The sequence below is a fragment of the Plecotus auritus genome (assembly GCF_963455305.1).
Source record: "Plecotus auritus genome assembly, chromosome: 4".
NCBI lineage: Eukaryota > Metazoa > Chordata > Mammalia > Chiroptera > Vespertilionidae > Plecotus > Plecotus auritus.
The window spans coordinates 146,678,285-146,696,916 of record NC_137775.1 but is presented as its reverse complement, the minus strand read 5'-3'; the positions used below and the strand labels follow the sequence as shown (position 1 = coordinate 146,696,916).

Below are 18,632 nucleotides of genomic sequence, written 5' to 3'. Positions count from 1 at the left end.
CAAAGTAAAGGAGCGGAGGGGAGAGCAAGAGAACCCTCAACTCTTTCGGCTCCACGGGCCGGATAGAACAGCCGAACGGGCCAGATCCGGTCCGCGGGCCGTAGTTTGCCCACGGCTGTTAAACAATGGAACTTTCTTACCAATTCTTAACTCTTCCGAATGATAGTAGAACAGAGTCAGGATACACATGTGAGAATTTTAAATAGTAAGAGAAAAAGCAAAAATCTGAAGTCAGAGGACCTGGGACTATTTCAACAAAAAAATTATTGAGAAACCAAGCGAGTGCCCAGATTTGTGCTAGCAGATGGAAATACAGATAGACAGTTTATGGTTTAGTGAGACTGTGACATTCACAGGTAAACAGATAATGGTAATAACACAACTGGATAGGTACAATGCTCAGAGAAAGGCAATATGAATAAAGATGAATATGCTGCTTAAAGTAGTTTATTACTGGAAGGTATCCAAAAACCAATTATGTACCTGGAAATTTACTGACACTTTAAAGGGCCAGCAGATGTTCCCAACTGAACCACCGCCTCTTCTTAAGTGCAAGTGCTTGAGAACATGCTTGTCTCAAACCACATGCAGTCTGGAGGCTAGAGCCACTTGCTACTTGTCGCTATTGAAATCTATTATATGAAACATTCAGTTCCTCTCTAGCCACTTTTCAAATATTCAACTACAGAGCATTCTACAGGATAAAGGTGCTGAGAGCTCTTTTAGGATACTATCAAATATGATCATTCATGTACAACATAATACCTAAAGGCAAGTTTGAAGTCAAGATGGGTCTTTAATCAAGCAGATGTGTGACACCAAGCTCAAAAACAATGTGAGTCTCTGAAATTTGAATATCACAGAATTTTAAATGTTTTATGTTCCTAATAGTATCTTAAATTATCCTTTCTCATATATGAGAACGTAGAGACTCTAGAATAATTTCTGGAAATTTTGAGTAAAGTCTAAAAAAGTATTTCTGGTTCAAATAATTTTTCTATTCTTGACACAGTGCAATATAAGATCATGCTTCCTTATTTTAGATTCTTGAATGTTCCTGGGCCATAGTGCTCCCTCTAGAGGAAAAAGTATAAAAACTAAGATTTTTAAAGCTAATAGGACATACAGGTAAAAGTAGAATACTGGTAGTAGTAAAAATAAAGGTAAAAAGAATAACAGATATTGAGTAAAAAACGTTGCAAAAGCAATATTTTAATTTTCCTTTTCCTGATGTAGCATAATGGTAAGGAACATAGTTTGGGGGTAACTAACAAGAACCTTATCAATAATAAATTAAATAATGATTTCTACCTAGCCTTGAGTTTGTCATAGTTTATCTAATTTTGTCTTTAAATTTCTTTAATGAAAATCTACAAACTTTGCATTTCCCAGCTTTTTCTAGATTATAGATTCTATAGTTAGAAAAGAGGGAAAACATTTGCTTTTACTTTTAGAGTAATACTATGTATTTCCAAATGTATTTTTTGAGAAAATGTCTTAGGGCCAAAGTATAAAATGTTCAAGTTTTTGAAAAGTTAAGTTAATATGCAGGCAAGGTATTTTTTTCATTAACTACAGATTTTGAAAATCCATTGAGCTGAAACTGGTTTACAGTAAATCCAATTCATTCAAAGTTAACCATAATGGGCTGAAGAAGAAACTAGGTTGTGAGTGCACATAAGCTGGGTCAAACACTTTTTTTGTTTTGTTGATACATACAGCTGATTATAAAGTACTTTTTACCTCACCATCTGAATTTATTTAATAAGACACTTGTACATGTTGGATAGCATTCCAGATGTTACAAGAATCATGGGAAACAATACCGATGGCCTTAGATTGCCCAGTTTCTAGTACCTGCACAGGAAATATTTATAGTTTATTTATTATAGGACACATAACTTGCTAGTTCATATTCAGTCTTCACTAGAACCTTGTTTGTATTCATTTATGCACTCACTCATGATACAACACACATTAAGTGTCTAGCAGTTGCTGGTTACTGGGTTCACCAAAACAAGTGAGAAAAACTCCTTATCTTTGAAAATTTACAAGATACTGGGGGGAAAAAGGCTGAAATATAATTATAATTATAATGGGCTGCAGTATGCTAGAGAAATGAACTGTAGAGTGAGAGAGGAATACAGAAACACACAAGGTGGCTATTTAAAGCAGACAGGGTGTAGGGCCTGAGTTATCAACCTTGAGTCCTGAGTGGAGCGAGTCCTTCTGGCTCAGGACAGTCTGTGTCTCCCTCCCAGGCTGCCTCTGAGGCTCCATGCTGATCCTGGTACAGTGACTCAGACTCCTGACACAGTGTCTGCTCTATGGCTGACTAGACCCTGGATTAATACTTTATTCCAATTAAACGTGGCACAGAAATACTTGGGCTTCTTACCAAAACCTAATCCAACAGGATCTCCACCTCTCATCAGAATGCCCCAGCCAAACCTTCTGCTTAGAGCAACAAGTCTTCCCCCAGAAGAGGCACGGATGAGCAGGGCCAGGAAGACTAGAATAACCAGCAGCTTACCCACAATGACAACTTCTTCACCTGCAGTGTGTGAGTGGGGAGCTGTGACTTACCTTTTCGAGTGGGCAATGGGTACTATCTCGGAGAAATGGAAGTAAGTTTGGTCGATCATATTCAGCATAAAGGCTGATCTGTTTTTCATGGTAGCGCTGCCCCTTATGATGGTCTCTCTTGAAAAGCTTATGCAGATACTAAAAAGAACAAAGGGATAAACCAGGAATATTAAAATAAGAAAAGCAATACCTGTTTAACATCCCGATTTTCAATTCTAAACAGCTTCCGTGGTGAGGCTGAGGGAAAGCAGCTTACAAGAAAAAAAAATCTGAATGTGAAAGAGAAATATCTTTGCCACAACAAGGAGACTCTGACACTTTCTCTGGCCCAGAGTGACTTGGCTCTACCACTTCCTATCCAGGGGGCAAGTCACTAATCTCTCTGTGACTGAGTTTCTTTACCTGCAACAATCTCATTGGGTTGCTGTGCTGTTTAAATGAGTTACCATTTGTAAATCATCAGAGCCACGCCTGGCATACACTAAGCACTACAGAAGTGCTAATGATGGTACAGCTGACCCTTGAACAACATGGATTTGAATTGTGTGGGTCCACTTACATGCTAATTTTTTTCAATAAATATACTGTCACCCCTCTTTATCCGGGGTTTTGCTGCAGATTCAACCAACCGCAGATCAAACACAGTATTTTTGATCTGTAGCTGGGGAACCATGATGTGGACGGCTGAGTGTATGCATTATTCTATGCTATTTTATAAAAAACGCTTGAGCATCTGCACATTTTGGTAACCACAGGGGGTCTTGGAGCCAATCCCCCCAGGATATAGAGGGGTGACTGTAGTTAAGTTTTTGGAGAGTCAAAAGTTATACACGATCTTCACCTCTGTGGGTTAACCCTGGCATTGTTCAAGGGTCATCCATAGTTGTTAATATTGTCACCATCATCTATTTTGCTGCAGAAATAAAGCCCTTGATTAGTGGTCTTTCTAGATCATAAAAAAAGGGGATAGAGTCATGGGACAAGAATATGATCTTTAAATTTCGAGCAGTAAGCACTCAATTAATTCTCATATCTTCTGCATCTCCTCTGTAAGGATTATTGAGAATTTGTACTTGCAATGATATGCTGCCTGTACTGGTGTCATCAAAGATAAAAATAACAACTAAAAATCAAGAAGAGTACAGGTATTCTAAACTAATTTTCAAAACTGATTACTTTCCCTAGCTGTCTGAAACACTTCATGGACTTCAAAGGAAATGAGTAATTCACTTTGTACTCAGAGGCAAGATGAAGTCTATCAATACATCACACAGAAACTGAAAATCAATATTCAATTAATGTAAACAAACGTCCCATAACCCATGGGAGGCTAAAAGACTGCATCACACCGTTCCTGTAAGTGCATTCACACCCTTAGTAAACTGGTTCAGAAGAAGCGCAGAGCATCCGCCTGCCCCCGAAGTTGGCGCTGTCTGTGGGTTAGGTGACCTTTGACATTCTCTGTTGCGTAGGGTCACTAAAGAAGCCTAACCACGACCAGTGCATCTTCCGAAGGCAGGAAAGGGGGACAGCCAGACAGACCTCCACGCGGTCTGACAGAGGCAGCTGCCCTCCACGGGCCCCGGCTGGGGTCAGCGTGTGAGCCGGACACACAGTGCTGTTTCCCAGAGGCATAAGCAGGAAGGGAAGGCTGTCACATCAGCCGGAACAAATGCGTAGAGACATCCCATTACCTGACAGGAAGATGAGCCATTTTGGGGTGAGATCGGCCACCATTTCACCACTGCACTAATTACACTGTCACACAGGCACCCACCCTGTAATCCTGCCTCATGGCACAAGAAGGCCCGAAATCGCTGTTTTATCAACAAATGCCAGGGTGGCCAGCACAGTGCCACCTTGCTTGGGTCAGCAGATAATCTTGAGATTTCCAATCACAAACAATATAGCAACAGCATCTGCACAAAACTGTAATACTGTTTTCCCAGAACATCCTCCTGGGGTCCAAAAAGTGGGCTAAGATACAAGAGCAATCTCTACCAGAATAATCCCTATTGTCATTGAAGCCTTTTTCTTATACAGTTTTTAAAGGCCACAGCAAACACCTACTCCTGCTTTACTTCCATGATGACAGCAATGCAGACAAGCAAGATATTCCCCCAAAGATCTAGAACAGAGGGCCTTAACAGCATCACCACCAAGACCACTCCAGAGAAGTGGGATTAACTACTGTCAAGTGAGGGGGAAAAAAGAAGACTGTTCCTTGATCATTCTGTGGTGTTGTAATCTATAATAATAAAAGCATAATAGGCTATTTAGACCAGATGTCCTTCCAGACGTCCTTCCTTCCGGACAAAGCCACAGTGAGCAGGGGCTGAGGCAGAGGCGGCAGAGGCCCCCGGCCACGGCAGCAGTGGGCGGGGGGCCACGGTGGCGGCGGCAGTGGGTGGTGGGTGGGGGCCAGGGCCAAGGCCCTTGCATGAATTTTGTGCATCGGGCCTCTAGTCTATATATAAAAGCCTAAGCGACCGTTTGACCATTCGACCGTTATCTGTGATGCGCACTGACCACCAGGGGCAGACGCTCAATGCACAGGCATGGAAATATGGAACAGATTTAAGAAATCGGAGAGGGAAGAGTGGGAAGAGATTAACCAAAGATCTTATATGCATACTAGAGGCCCAGTGCACGGATTCGTGCACCAGTGGGGTCCCTCAGCCTGGCCTGCGGGGATCGAGCCAAAACTGGCCCGGTGCACGGATATGTGCACCAGTGGGGTCCCTCAGCCTGGCCTGTGGGGATCGGGCCGAATCCATGCACCAGGCCTCTGACATCCCTGAGGGGTCCTGGATTGTGAGAGGGTGCAGGCCAGGCAAAGGGACCACACTGGTGCATGAATCCATGCACTGGGCCTCTAGTTTATGCTATAATTATGTCAAACAGCAATGATAGAAGGAAGGTGCTTACTCCCAGGCACAGTTTGATCAACACAAAAATAAATGTAACTTTTTTACAATCACAAATCACTTGTGAGTCAAATGAAAGTGTCTGATCTGTAATTAATCCCTAACCTGGATTCAGAGCACATGCTGAACATAAATAATTACAGAACACTGTTTGTGGTCAAACCTGCAATCTGAGTATTAACATGAAGAGTTCACTGCAGGATTCTCCCCCAGTGCTGAAAGGTGATGTGCCCAGCTACGCAATCTAAAGGGCAAAAGACGACGATGGTTATGCTTACCACATGTTGTAATTCTGGTCTGTCTTCTAATTCTTCCACTACCTTTTTAATCTGGAGAAAAAGGGAAATTTTAAACACAGAGTATGAGGACAGGAATATAGGTGTGAAATTATCTGATAAACATCTGTCCTCTTCTTGGTTACAATAGTCCCAGACACTCACCTGATAACATATAAAAAAATAAAAGACAAACAAAATAAAATGAAAGACACTTACTGAAATTTTATCTTCATTGTCCAAAAGCATGTCAACAGCTTTCTGAAATTAAAAAAAAATAGCCAGTCATTGAAATTCACCAGATAAGAAGAGAACACTAAACACAATGTATTGTATTTCCTGTCAGTTAAAGGGAGAAGGCTTATTTTCCATACATAAGGAGGTCCTTAGCCTTACATTCACCGTTGAGCGATATATTTATAAAAGAATGCATTTTAAAATGGGCCTCAACCTGAGGTCTATGTGTTCTGCATACTCCTGAAATGGTATCTTGTTATCATTCACCAAATACCAAATATCTTGACTACACACATATTATAGCCTCCTTGACCCCTCAGATATCTTCAGAAGTTCTCATGTGGCTCTCAGTAGTTAGGGAGAAAGTATTGTTCCCAGTACCACAAAAATGAACTTTTCTTCTGGCCACCTGATTTTTGACCAAGTGCCTTTACAGATCTCACAGATGTAGGGAGCTGATCTTATGTGGAGAAGAGGATAAGAGCCAGAAAAAGTAAGATACCTGCAGTCTGAAAATGATATAAGGCTTATGGGCTTTTACAATTTACTTTAGCTACCTTTGATATTCACAAAACACAAAGTAGACAGTGTTTGCAACAAGATCCCATGAGACTAAGCCTCAGAATACCCAGGTCCGGTTCTTGCCTACCTGTCTGCTCCAGAGTGTTTTTTTTTTCTTCTGAAATATGAGGATATTTGGAGATTATCCTTCAGGTATGTTGTAGTTAGAAAACTCTATGATTCCTTAATTTTGGTTCATACTCTTGAATAGCAATTCTTTTCAGCTCATTCACCTTTTATTTCTACAGCTACATTTGCAAAACTAGATTCTTGAGACACATGGATGGGTAAACAAAGAGGCATAAGGACATGGGAAAGTATAATTTTTTATGTAAGCACCTCATCCTCTTAATTATCCCTGCCAGAGAAGCAGAACCTCTATACCTGAACTTCCTGGAAACTGCACTAATTCGTTTTAGATCTGCAGTTCCTAAGGATGAGATCCATTCAGAATGAAAAATGGGCTAAAATCATCTTTCAAAAAAAGAAGTATATTTACCTCCTATTTAAATTAAGTTTAAGAAGTCTAATAAATAGCACTTAATATATGTATAACATATGTATATAATACAAATATACATAATATAGCATATAATACCATTAAATACATTACATTTCAAAATAAAATTGAAAAAAATCCAAGTAAACCTTTTGGAACCTTAAGGTTCTCCTGTGATTTATCTAAATGTTCAATTTTCTGAATAAAAACTACTGTGTTTATGAACCTCTTTACTTCAATCACTAGAATTTGTCATTCGCTTTCTTTTATAGACACACACATACACACACACACACAGTTTGTATCACTTTACAAGGGCGGCTGTTAGCTGTGGAGGCTGGGTGCCATCATTAGTCAAGCAATTCACTATTCAAATTTGTCTTACAATAAAATAACACATCCCACATGTCTTGGACCTAAGTGTCATCTGAGGCCAGTGGATACTCCACAAGCTCAATCTGTAAATATCAAGGAATAAAATTACAATAAATAGATCAAAAATAAAACTTTACTTAAAATTTCAATTCTGGAACATACAATTAAGAGGACTGAATGAGTCAAAGCATATAGTTTCTTTGTTTCTATGAATTATGTGAATTGTGTTACTAAAAATTTATTTCACACACCATTTCAAAAGTTTTCATCAAATTATGATTGCTTTCACAGAAAAATCACATCAAATAAAGGATTTCTGAATGCCAACTTCTAAAATACCTAACATACAGAGACAGTCAGAGTGTTCTGAACATGATCAGCATACAGCCAAGCTATGTCATTTATTAATTACTCTAGCATTTGGATAGATGTCTAGTTACTAAAAATTTGGAGGAGTAAAGATAAATTATCAGTATTAAAATAAAAAACATTACCTCGGAATCAAAATCCATTAACAAAACGATTTTATCCTTGATAGAGCTGAATAGATTATGCTTGTGAATCAACTGGAAAACATCCTTATGTCTTAATGTTAAGTATATTTCCAGAGCATTGCCATAGTTTTTATCATAGGTGTACCTGGTAATAAAAATGTTTTACATTAATGTTCATCAATACTTCTACTTAAACCTTCATATTCATACAAAAACCATGTTTTACAATATTAAAAAATGAAAAACAGGTTTAGAGAGGAAAGTTAATTTTTTTTTGGAAACTATGCCTTGGGATTTAACTATACATGACCAATAAATATTTCTTTCTCACCATCTTGCCAACATTTTAGAAAATTTACAGTATTCAATAAAAATCTTCTTTTAAAGAAATTCTCTATTTTTTAAAATAGAAATTCACATATCAGACAAAAAAAACCCCTATTATCCAGAATGAAGAAAATGCTTATTCTAGTAGTAGAAAAATCAGTTCAAATTCTTATAAACAGTATTCAGCTGATAAATAATGACATTCCAAAAGCTTATTTATAAGGGAGCGGGATAAAATGTAATTTTGTTGTTGTTGTTGAAACAATGGTTTTCACATTGCTTAACTCCCTGTGCTGGCTCCTGAGAGCCACCTGAACCTAAACCGCACCATGTGTTCAGTGTTAGTACCACAGAATTACTAGTATCATTGGTATGCTGTTAGTACCACAGAATTACTAGTATCACTGGTATGCTGTTAGTACCACAGAATTACTAGTATCACTGGTATGCTGTTTGTACCACAGAATTACTAGTATCATTGGTATGCTGTTAGTACCACAGAATTACTAGTATCACTGGTATGCTGTTTGTACCACAGAATTACTAGTATCACTGGTATGCTGTTAGTACTACAGAATTACTGGTATCACTGGTATGCTGTTAGTACTACAGAATTACTGGTATCACTGGTATGCTGTTAGTACCACAGAATTACTAGTATCATTGGTATGCTGTTAGTACCACAGAATTACTGGTATCACTGGTATGCTGTTAGTACCACAGAATTACTAGTATCATTGGTATGCTGTTAGTACCACAGAATTACTGGTATCATTGGTATGCTGTTAGTACCACAGAATTACTGGTATCATTGGTATGCTGTTAGTACCACAGAATTACTAGTATCATTGGTATGCTGTTAGTACCACAGAATTACTAGTATCATTGGTATGCTGTTAGTACCACAGAATTACTAGTATCATTGGTATGCTGTTAGTACCACAGAATTACTGGTATCATTGGTATGCTGTTAGTACTACAGAATTACTAGAATCATTGATATGCTGTTAGTACCACAGAATTACTAGTATCATTGGTATGTTGTTAGTACTACAGAATTACTAGTATCATTGGTATGTTGTTAGTACCACAGAATTACTAGTATCATTGGTATGCTGTTAGTACCACAGAATTACTGGTATCATTGGTATGCTGTTAGTACTACAGAATTACTAGAATTATTGATATGCTGTTAGTACCACAGAATTACTAGTATCATTGGTATGTTGTTAGTACTACAGAATTACTAGTATCATTGGTATGTTGTTAGTACCACAGAATTACTAGTATCATTGGTATGCTGTTAGTACCACAGAATTACTAGTATCATTGGTATGCTGTTAGTACCACAGAATTACTAGTATCATTGGTATGCTGTTAGTACCACAGAATTACTGGTATCACTGGTATGCTGTTAGTACCACAGAATTACTGGTATCATTGGTATGCTGTTAGTACCACAGAATTACTAGTATCATTGGTATGCTGTTAGTACCACAGAATTACTAGTATCATTGGTATGCTGTTAGTACCACAGAATTACTAGTATCATTGGTATGCTGTTAGTACCACAGAATTACTGGTATCATTGGTATGCTGTTAGTACTACAGAATTACTAGAATCATTGATATGCTGTTAGTACCACAGAATTACTAGTATCATTGGTATGTTGTTAGTACTACAGAATTACTAGTATCATTGGTATGTTGTTAGTACCACAGAATTACTAGTATCATTGGTATGCTGTTAGTACCACAGAATTACTGGTATCATTGGTATGCTGTTAGTACTACAGAATTACTAGAATTATTGATATGCTGTTAGTACCACAGAATTACTAGTATCATTGGTATGTTGTTAGTACTACAGAATTACTAGTATCATTGGTATGTTGTTAGTACCACAGAATTACTAGTATCATTGGTATGCTGTTAGTACCACAGAATTACTAGTATCATTGGTATGCTGTTAGTACCACAGAATTACTAGTATCATTGGTATGCTGTTAGTACCACAGAATTACTGGTATCACTGGTATGCTGTTAGTACCACAGAATTACTGGTATCATTGGTATGCTGTTAGTACCACAGAATTACTAGTATCATTGGTATGCTGTTAGTACCACAGAATTACTGGTATCATTGGTATGCTGTTAGTACCACAGAATTACTGGTATCATTGGTATGCTGTTAGTACCACAGAATTACTAGTATCATTGGTATGCTGTTAGTACTACAGAATTACTAGAATCATTGATATGTTGTTAGTACCACAGAATTACTAGTATCATTGGTATGTTGTTAGTACTACAGAATTACTAGTATCATTGGTATGCTGTTAGTACCACAGAATTACTAGTATCACTGGTATGCTGTTAGTACTACAGAATTACTAGTATCATTGGTATGTTGTTAGTACCACAGAATTACTAGTATCATTGGTATGCTGTTAGTACCACAGAATTACTAGTATCATTGGTATGCTGTTAGTAGTACAGAATTACTAGTATCATTGGTATGTTGTTAGTAGTACAGAATTGTTAGTATCATTGGTATGCTGTTAGTACTACAGAATTACTAGTATCATTGGTATGTTGTTAGTAGTACAGAATTGTTAGTATCATTGGTATGCTGTTAGTACTACAGAATCTAAGGAATGTCCATAACAATGTTTCCAGAAGAAAATGATGAATGCCACAAACACAACTCCCTCTATGCCAAGACCTTTCTTGGTCTTGGCAAAAGATGTCAGATGGGCAAGGAAGTGGTGGGAGTGCCAAGGAGGGCCTGAAGCAGGAACAGTCTTCCTGAGATCACCTGCAGTTTGCTTCTTGTTCACTAGACCAGCCGTCGCCAACCTTTCGGACCTCACAGACCACCAGTGGTCCGCGGACCACTGGTTGGCGACCGCTACACTAGACCAAAGCTCTGTGAGGGCACGGGCGTGCCTTATCTTTCTATCACAGGCATATAGCACAGAGCCTGGGCCACTTTGTAAAAGTACCCAATAAATATGAAACATAATCCAGATTCCATTTCCTGCGCCCTACGTCAATGCTAGGCACTGTACTTAGTTCTTGATTATGACAAATCACTTAGGTCTTAAAACCATCCAGTAAGGCAGTGGTCGGCAAACTCATTAGTCAACAGAGCGGCAAACTGCGGCTTGCGAGCCGCATGTGGCTCGTGAGCCGCAGTTTGCCGACCACGGCCCTAAGGAATTGTTACCTGCAGTCTTACAGATAAGGAGTCTAAGGTCTGAGAGACTTACTGACCAGAGATCCAAGAACAACAGAATCCACAGCCTCGTGGGGAAACCATTCTGCCTACGTAATCTCAGATGCAGCACCCTCCCCTCCCCGAACCACTGCCTCTACTAAGTACTGCTGACCAGGACTCTTCTCCTCTGGGAAACAGATTATATTACAATTGCACACATTTTTCTTGCCTCGTAGTTGTTCACTGAAGGCTTATGAAAGGTTTTCACTAAGAAGGAATATAGAAAAATGGTATAAAGGGCTCCCTTCCCTCCTCTGTGTCCTCCCTACTCAGTTTACCAGACCTAAAATATGAAAAACTTCCCATGTAGGCTGATTTGAAAAAAGCAGCACTAAATCATACTCACAATTCTGCCAGGGTCTGAAGTAAGGTCCTGTTCTGACTGTCTTTCTTCAGGTGCTCCCGAACTGCTTGAACTATTACCGAATTGTTGTACAGATCTCCGGGCCATTCTCGGACCAGCGTGGCAAAACCCTAACCAAGGGGGGGGGGGCAAGAAGGAAAAACACTCTCTAAATAGGATAACGATCTAAATAGTTTAAACAATGCCTAAAAGTATTCATGTAAGCAGACAAAATAATTTTATGATGAAAACCTTGGTCCATAAACGTATCAATTTTCAGACTATGGGTTTGGGCAGCCGTGGGCAAACTACGGCCCACGGGCCGGATCCGGCCCGTTCGGCTGTTCTATCCAGCCCGCGGAGCCGAAAGAGCGGAGGGTTCTCTTGCTCTCCCCTCCGCTCCTTTACTTTGAATTTATATTAGTTCACACAAACACTCCATCCATGCTTTTGTTCCGGCCCTCCGGTCCAATTTAAGAACCCATTGTGGCCCTCGAGTCAAAAAGTTTGCCCACCCCTGGGGGTGGCCAAGGGAGGCAGAACTATTGCACCCTAATCGCTATTTACCACTCCTGGGAAGTAGGTGGTGTCATCCATGTCTACTCTTACTTGATGAAACGCACAAATAAGAAATGCCCTCTGGTCCTTCAATGAAGCATCACTGCACAGAGAGAATGTGGGTTTGACTTGCTCTGTCCTCATTCTGGACCAACTACCACATGAGGATGACATCTTTAACATCCTACAGACACTGTCAGACCAGCTCCTCCCCCACCGCCTCTCATGCACGTTAGGTCTGGGCTGCACAGCCAGCACAACAGCTCACCGTGGCTTGCCCCCCGGGGAATCGCCCAGTATCCTTCAACAAGGTAGCCTCCTTGTCCTCCTTCCACTCCGCCTCTAAACCTGGTTTTGTTTGGGAATTTGGGACTTTGGTTCAAGTCTTATCCCTCAGCTCTGACCCTATCACTAGATCTCAAATTTTGTGGTTCTGATAGAAAACCCCAGATCATCTGGATCCCGTTTCTCTCCCAGGCTGATTCTTGGCCTGTATCCTGGGCAGCCTCTGCCCTCCTGACTCCTGACTTCAGCCCTCAGGTTTTGTAACTCAGTACAGTAGAGCAGCTTACATACTGATCCTTGACAACTTTTAGGAAAAACACGGCAAATAAAAGTAAAACTTTTCATATTATTGAAAAAAATCATATTAATATTAAATAACTCAACCAATGCTTTAATAAACTACTTTGAATTTGTTTAAATGATATTTAGAAATGAAAACTGTGTGGTACAATTTGCCTCTGTAAAGTACCAGGCTTTGGTTAGAAGAAAATCACAGACAAATCAGGAATTCAGTCTCCATTAAAGGCCTACACACTTTCTCCTAAAGTGACCCTAAGGAAGGATGGCAAGACACTACAGCAACAGGCGACACATTTCCATCCAAACTGCAACCTTCCCACACGTGAGCAGGACTGCAGTTTGACTGACATCTGAGGACAGATCATTCTTTGTGGCAGGGGCCTATCGTGTGCACTGTGAGACGTGTAACAGCATTCCTGCTGGCCTCTGCCCACTAAATGACAGTAGCACAAACCCGTCTGCGGGACAAACACAGCCACTGTCGAGAACCACCGGTTTACATGCTTGGGTGTGACTCAGACTATGAGTGACTGCTGAAGGACCATCACCCCATTCACACTTGCATGCCTGGTGCCTAGCACATTCCTGGAATATAGTAGGCACTAAACAGATACTTTCAGAATAAATGTGTGTTAAATTAACAAACTTTAAAAATTATAATCCATTTTGGGTATATGCAAACTGCAAACTTAAATTACAATTTGGCATGCTATTTATTAAATGTACGGCCTTGGGCAAGTTAGTTAATTTCTTCATTCTTTAGTTTCCTCACCTGTAAAATTGAAATTACTGTGTATAGTGCTGTTGGGAGTATAATATCACAATTTGCATGTAAAAGTGCAGTATGTAGTAGATAATCAATTTATGTACTGCCTTTCTCTTAATAAGCAAACAGATCATTTCTAATTCCTTGCTCCATTCCTACCCCCTCAATTTCTCTTTAATTCTCCTCTGGCAAACTTAGTTCTGAGTCTCACATGTTAGGAAGTTCTGATTTCTTAAGGGGGATTATAAACAGCAATAGCAGCTATTATTCCATTTATGAAACCCCCAAATGGCACCGAGTCCCTTTTTCTATTAAGGCGGTAACTTAAAGAAAATCTCCAAAATTTACATGGATTAGAGATTTTCACCATCTACATCATTAACATTAGTCGTCATTAGAGTTTATCTATCTCAGTTTCATCTACCACACACAAACTGCAAATCAGTTAACTTTAAACCAGCTGCTCCATTATATTATTTTTCTAAAATTCTTAACATTTTCCAATGAGAACAGGTAAATATGACCATGCCTGAATACCATACCTCATAATCACTTTCCAAAAATTCGTGTAAGATCATTTCATAAATGAGTGGTTTCAGAACTGGATCCCCTCTTGGCAAATAAGGACTAATGGCCTAGGGAAGGAAAAGGGAAAAATCAAAACATAACAAAAATCTTTAAAAAGTGGTAAAACAAAACTAGACTCAAATTATGCAGAAAACATAAAATTATATTTTCAATTTTAAAATTTAAGGCAAAGAAGTACTTTGGGAAATTATTATAAGGAGGAAAAATTCAAATAAATTCTATTTTCTTAGAACACATTATAATTTTTTTATGTATCTATGAGGGATACGTATGCTTGAATGAATGAGTAAGAACTGCCTAGGTAACCTGCACATCTCTGTTCTTTCTGTTGAATTAATGAAAATCTAAATAATAAGAGGGAGACGATCACAGAGATTATATTAAAAGGAGGATCAGCATGAGCACAGTCATCGGGCCATGAAAGCATACTCTATTCAGGGAGGTCACAGATGTGGAATGAGGTCACTGAAGGGAGATGAGGCTAGAGAGGAAGGTGAGGCGGGGTCATGAAAGAAGTTCAGATCTTATCTAGTGGGCAGGAGGCAAACAATAGGTATTGGGGAAGTGAGAGCAGCATGCTGATTTTTTAAACAGCTAACTCTGGGTCAGGGTTGCTGGCAGACCTATCAAGAGTTAAGGCAGCAGTACCAGAAGGAAAGAGAGAGGCCCTATTGATACTCACAGGGTAAAACTGACAAGAATTGGAGATTAAGTAGAATATGAAGAGTTAGGAGTTCACATCAAAACAGTGGCGTTGAGCTACTAAGCAGGGAGGAATGGGTATAATGTGATGTCATAAACACAGATTGAAAGGAGAATGACCGAATTTGGGAAGAAAATGGAGTCACATTAATTTGAGTGATTATTAATAATATATACAGTAAAAAATGGCTATCACACACTTCTAACATAGATAAGATATTCAAAAGGGAGGTCTAGGTTATGGAGGCACCTGGGTAAACATGGCCACAGGACTGGGTAACACACTCCAGAAGCAGCCCAATAAACAGGAGGGGCAGTGTCCTTGGGGGATTCCCAGGGAGGAGAACACATATGGGCTGACCAGCTGAGTAACTGGGAATTTTTAAAAGAATATTCGTAACGCTAAGAGACCACTGAAAAGGCCCCCATATGTTAAAGTTTTTTTTAAAATAAACAAATATAGGAATACTTTATTGATTTGATATTGTGCACCAAGTTGAAATATTTTTTTAAAAATGGCCCTGGCTGGTGTTGGTAAGTGGTTAGAGCATAGCCCCGCACACTGAAGGGTCGCAGGTTCCATTCCCGGTCAAGGGCATGTACCTGGGTTGCATATTCAATCCCCTGCCCCGACTGGGGCACCTGCAGAAGGAAACCAATCAATGTGTTTCTCTCCCATCGATGTTTTCTTCTCTCACTTTCTCTCCCTCTCTCTCTATCATCTATATATCTCCCTCCCACCCTCCTCCCCCTACATCCTTTCTCCCTCCCTTACATCCCATTCTCTCTAAAAACCAATGGAAAAAAATATCCTAGGGTGAGGATTAACAAAACAAAACAAAAAAAATATTAAAAAATGAAGTATCGAAATTATTTGTTAGAGCTGCACAGTCAAACATTTCTATTTATTTTACAGTAAGTAAAATATTATTTTAAAAAGCATTAATCTTTAGGAAATTTAAAAAACAAAACAAAACACCCTCATGTTATAAAATCTACTGGATGAGACTATACCTATTTTCCACATCCATTAAAAAGAACATGACTAGCCCTGGCCAGGTGGCTTAGCTGGCTGGAGCATCACCCTGTGCACCAAAAGGTTGTGCGTTCAGTTACCAGCAGGGCACATACCTCAATTTTGGGTTCAATCCCCAGTGAGGGCCCATATGGGAGGCAATCAATTGATGCTTCTCTCTCTTATCCATGTTTCTCTCATTCTCTCTCCCTCCTTCCTCCCTCTAAAAACATAATTTCAGGTGAAGATTTAATAACAAAAACCACACTAAAAAACATAACTAGCCCTGGTTCAGTTGATTAGAGTCATCCTGATATGCCAACGTTTAAGTTTCAATCCCCAGTCCGGGCACATACAAGAAACAATCAATGAATGCATAAATAAGTGGAACAACAAATCTTTCTCTCTCCCCTCTCCTCTCTCTAAAATCAATCAAGAAAATTTTTTTAAAAAAAGGAATATGAAAACTTCATCTGAACATAGAACTGGAAGGGGATAAGAAAGTGAACACATCATCCTATCTAAAAAGAGAGAATGTGCTAATTGACACTCACACAATCGCAAAGATGGCAGCGCCCATAGCCAATAAGGAAGGAATATGCTAATTGACTGCCCCACCCTCAAAGACGGTGGTGCCCAGTCACCTCAGCCCCCCAGCCTCCCAGAACCGGCCCGAGGCGCAGGCAATCCTCGGATGGCGGCTGCCCAGCCGCCAAGGGCCGCCCGAGGCTCAGGTAACCAGGGCCAGCCAAGGCGTGCGTTGCTGGCAGTGGCAGCAGCAGAGGTGTGATGGGAGCGGCACCTTCCCCTGATCGCCGGGTCACCTCTTGCCTCTGAGGGCTCCCAGACTGTGAGAGGGGGCAGGCCGGGACCCCCCCTCCAGTGCATGAATTTTCATGCATCGGTCCTCTAGTTTATTAAAATCTTAATTTTATTTCCATCTCAATAAAGACATACCTTGTTTTATTGCACTTTGCTTTATAGCACTTCACAGACATTGCAATTTTTAAAATACAAATTGAAGGTTTGTAGCAATCCTGCATGGAGCAACTCAATTGAAACCATTTTTCCAACAGACTCAGATGATGATTGGCATTTTTTTTTTAGCAATAAAGTATTTTTTAATTAAGGTATGTGTACTGTTTTTTTAGATATAATGCTATTTCACATTTAATAATCTACAGTATAGTGTAAACAACTTTTGTATGCACTGGGAAATAAATTCATGTGACTCGCTTTATTGAGATATTTGCTTTATTGCACTGGTCTGAAACCTAACCCACAATATCTCCGAGGCATACCTATATTAATATACTACATAAAAAAATTAAGAGTTAAAAATAAAGTTAGGCTTACCTTAAGCTGTCCAATTTCTTTAAATTTATAAACTTCATATTCCCAGAGTGCTGCATTTTTCCCAAGAATTTTCTGGCATTTGCTGGTAGCAAAAACATCCCAGAGAGAAAGAAAGTCTTAGTAAAAAGAAATAAACCGAGACAGAATAAGTAGACATTTCCCCTTGTGTTTTAAATTAATCTCTCATCTCAGAGTTTTGACAAAATTCAATCTCAAGTGGTACTGGTACTCACTTGTTTGTATATACAAGGTTGATGAAAATCATAAAAATACAAAATACTTATAAATAAAGATGAATACCTTTCAGAAGACTACATACAATGAGGGGCTTTTCTCATGACTTCCCTGTTCTGAGTTTCCTATTCATCCAGGTGAGCACTGCTGATCTGGGGACCTTTCTTGCCTTGAAGAAATGGCTTTAAATAATGGTCTACACAATTAGACTTGGGAAAATTAGAATCCTGTCACAGTGTCGTATATAACCTGGAGAAGTGTTCACGTATGAAGAAAACTTTACTCAATTTGCAGATGAAAGAAATATATGTCCCTACATCTCAGGGGAGGAAAAGTAGGCCTGAAGGCTATCTTCCAGTCAGCCTTGTACACGCAGTCCTGCAGAAGGGCACCACATAGCTGCAGGCAAAGCCATTCACACGGCACACCCATACAACCATAGGTATGTTTTCTGCCTACCACAGACCCCGGCAGAGCAGGAGCCTGCAGTCTGGTCATTTCCATTTAATTGCCACCACCTTGTTGAGAGACAATTCTGATAGAATTGTAAGCAGAGGCACTGACTGTCTTTATTCTACACTATCTCTTCTCAAGGACACTGGTTAAGTGAAGAGCCCTGAAAATTAGAGGACCCAAAAAGTGCTTCCCTCCAGAGAAAAGGGCAGGCTTGTTTTCTGTCCAGTATAATAAAAGTAACATCTTCCTCTGAGGCCAAGGGAAGGCAAGCTTACTGCCCATTATAAAAGGATCAGACGCCCTAAGTTCAGAGTCCCTCTCCTGTAACATAAGCCACGGCCTGTGTGGGGTCACCTGGCCCTCTGTGCAGTGCTGTGGGATCTGGCATAAATGCTGGTGTTTGGCTACTACCCTTACTCAGGCCCCCCTGGAACTGGGACAGGCTAACTTGTTAGCTTATAAAAAGGA

At 39.7% G+C, this 18,632-nt stretch overlaps 1 protein-coding gene across 2 annotated transcripts in view; it reads right to left on the bottom strand.

The window, feature by feature from the left end:
• Nucleotides 1-18,632, bottom strand: part of VPS41 (VPS41 subunit of HOPS complex) — a 141,749-nt gene that overhangs the window by 17,556 nt on the left and 105,561 nt on the right. For both annotated transcript variants that reach the window (XM_080665764.1, XM_080665765.1), the window contains exons 16-22: nt 17,475-17,556; nt 14,356-14,448; nt 11,908-12,035; nt 7,955-8,099; nt 6,008-6,049; nt 5,792-5,842; nt 2,587-2,724 (exon numbers count right to left, since the gene is read on the bottom strand). In XM_080665764.1, the coding sequence (XP_080521890.1) occupies nt 2,587-2,724; nt 5,792-5,842; nt 6,008-6,049; nt 7,955-8,099; nt 11,908-12,035; nt 14,356-14,448; nt 17,475-17,556 (679 nt within the window). The remainder of the gene's footprint in view (nt 1-2,586; nt 2,725-5,791; nt 5,843-6,007; nt 6,050-7,954; nt 8,100-11,907; nt 12,036-14,355; nt 14,449-17,474; nt 17,557-18,632) is intronic.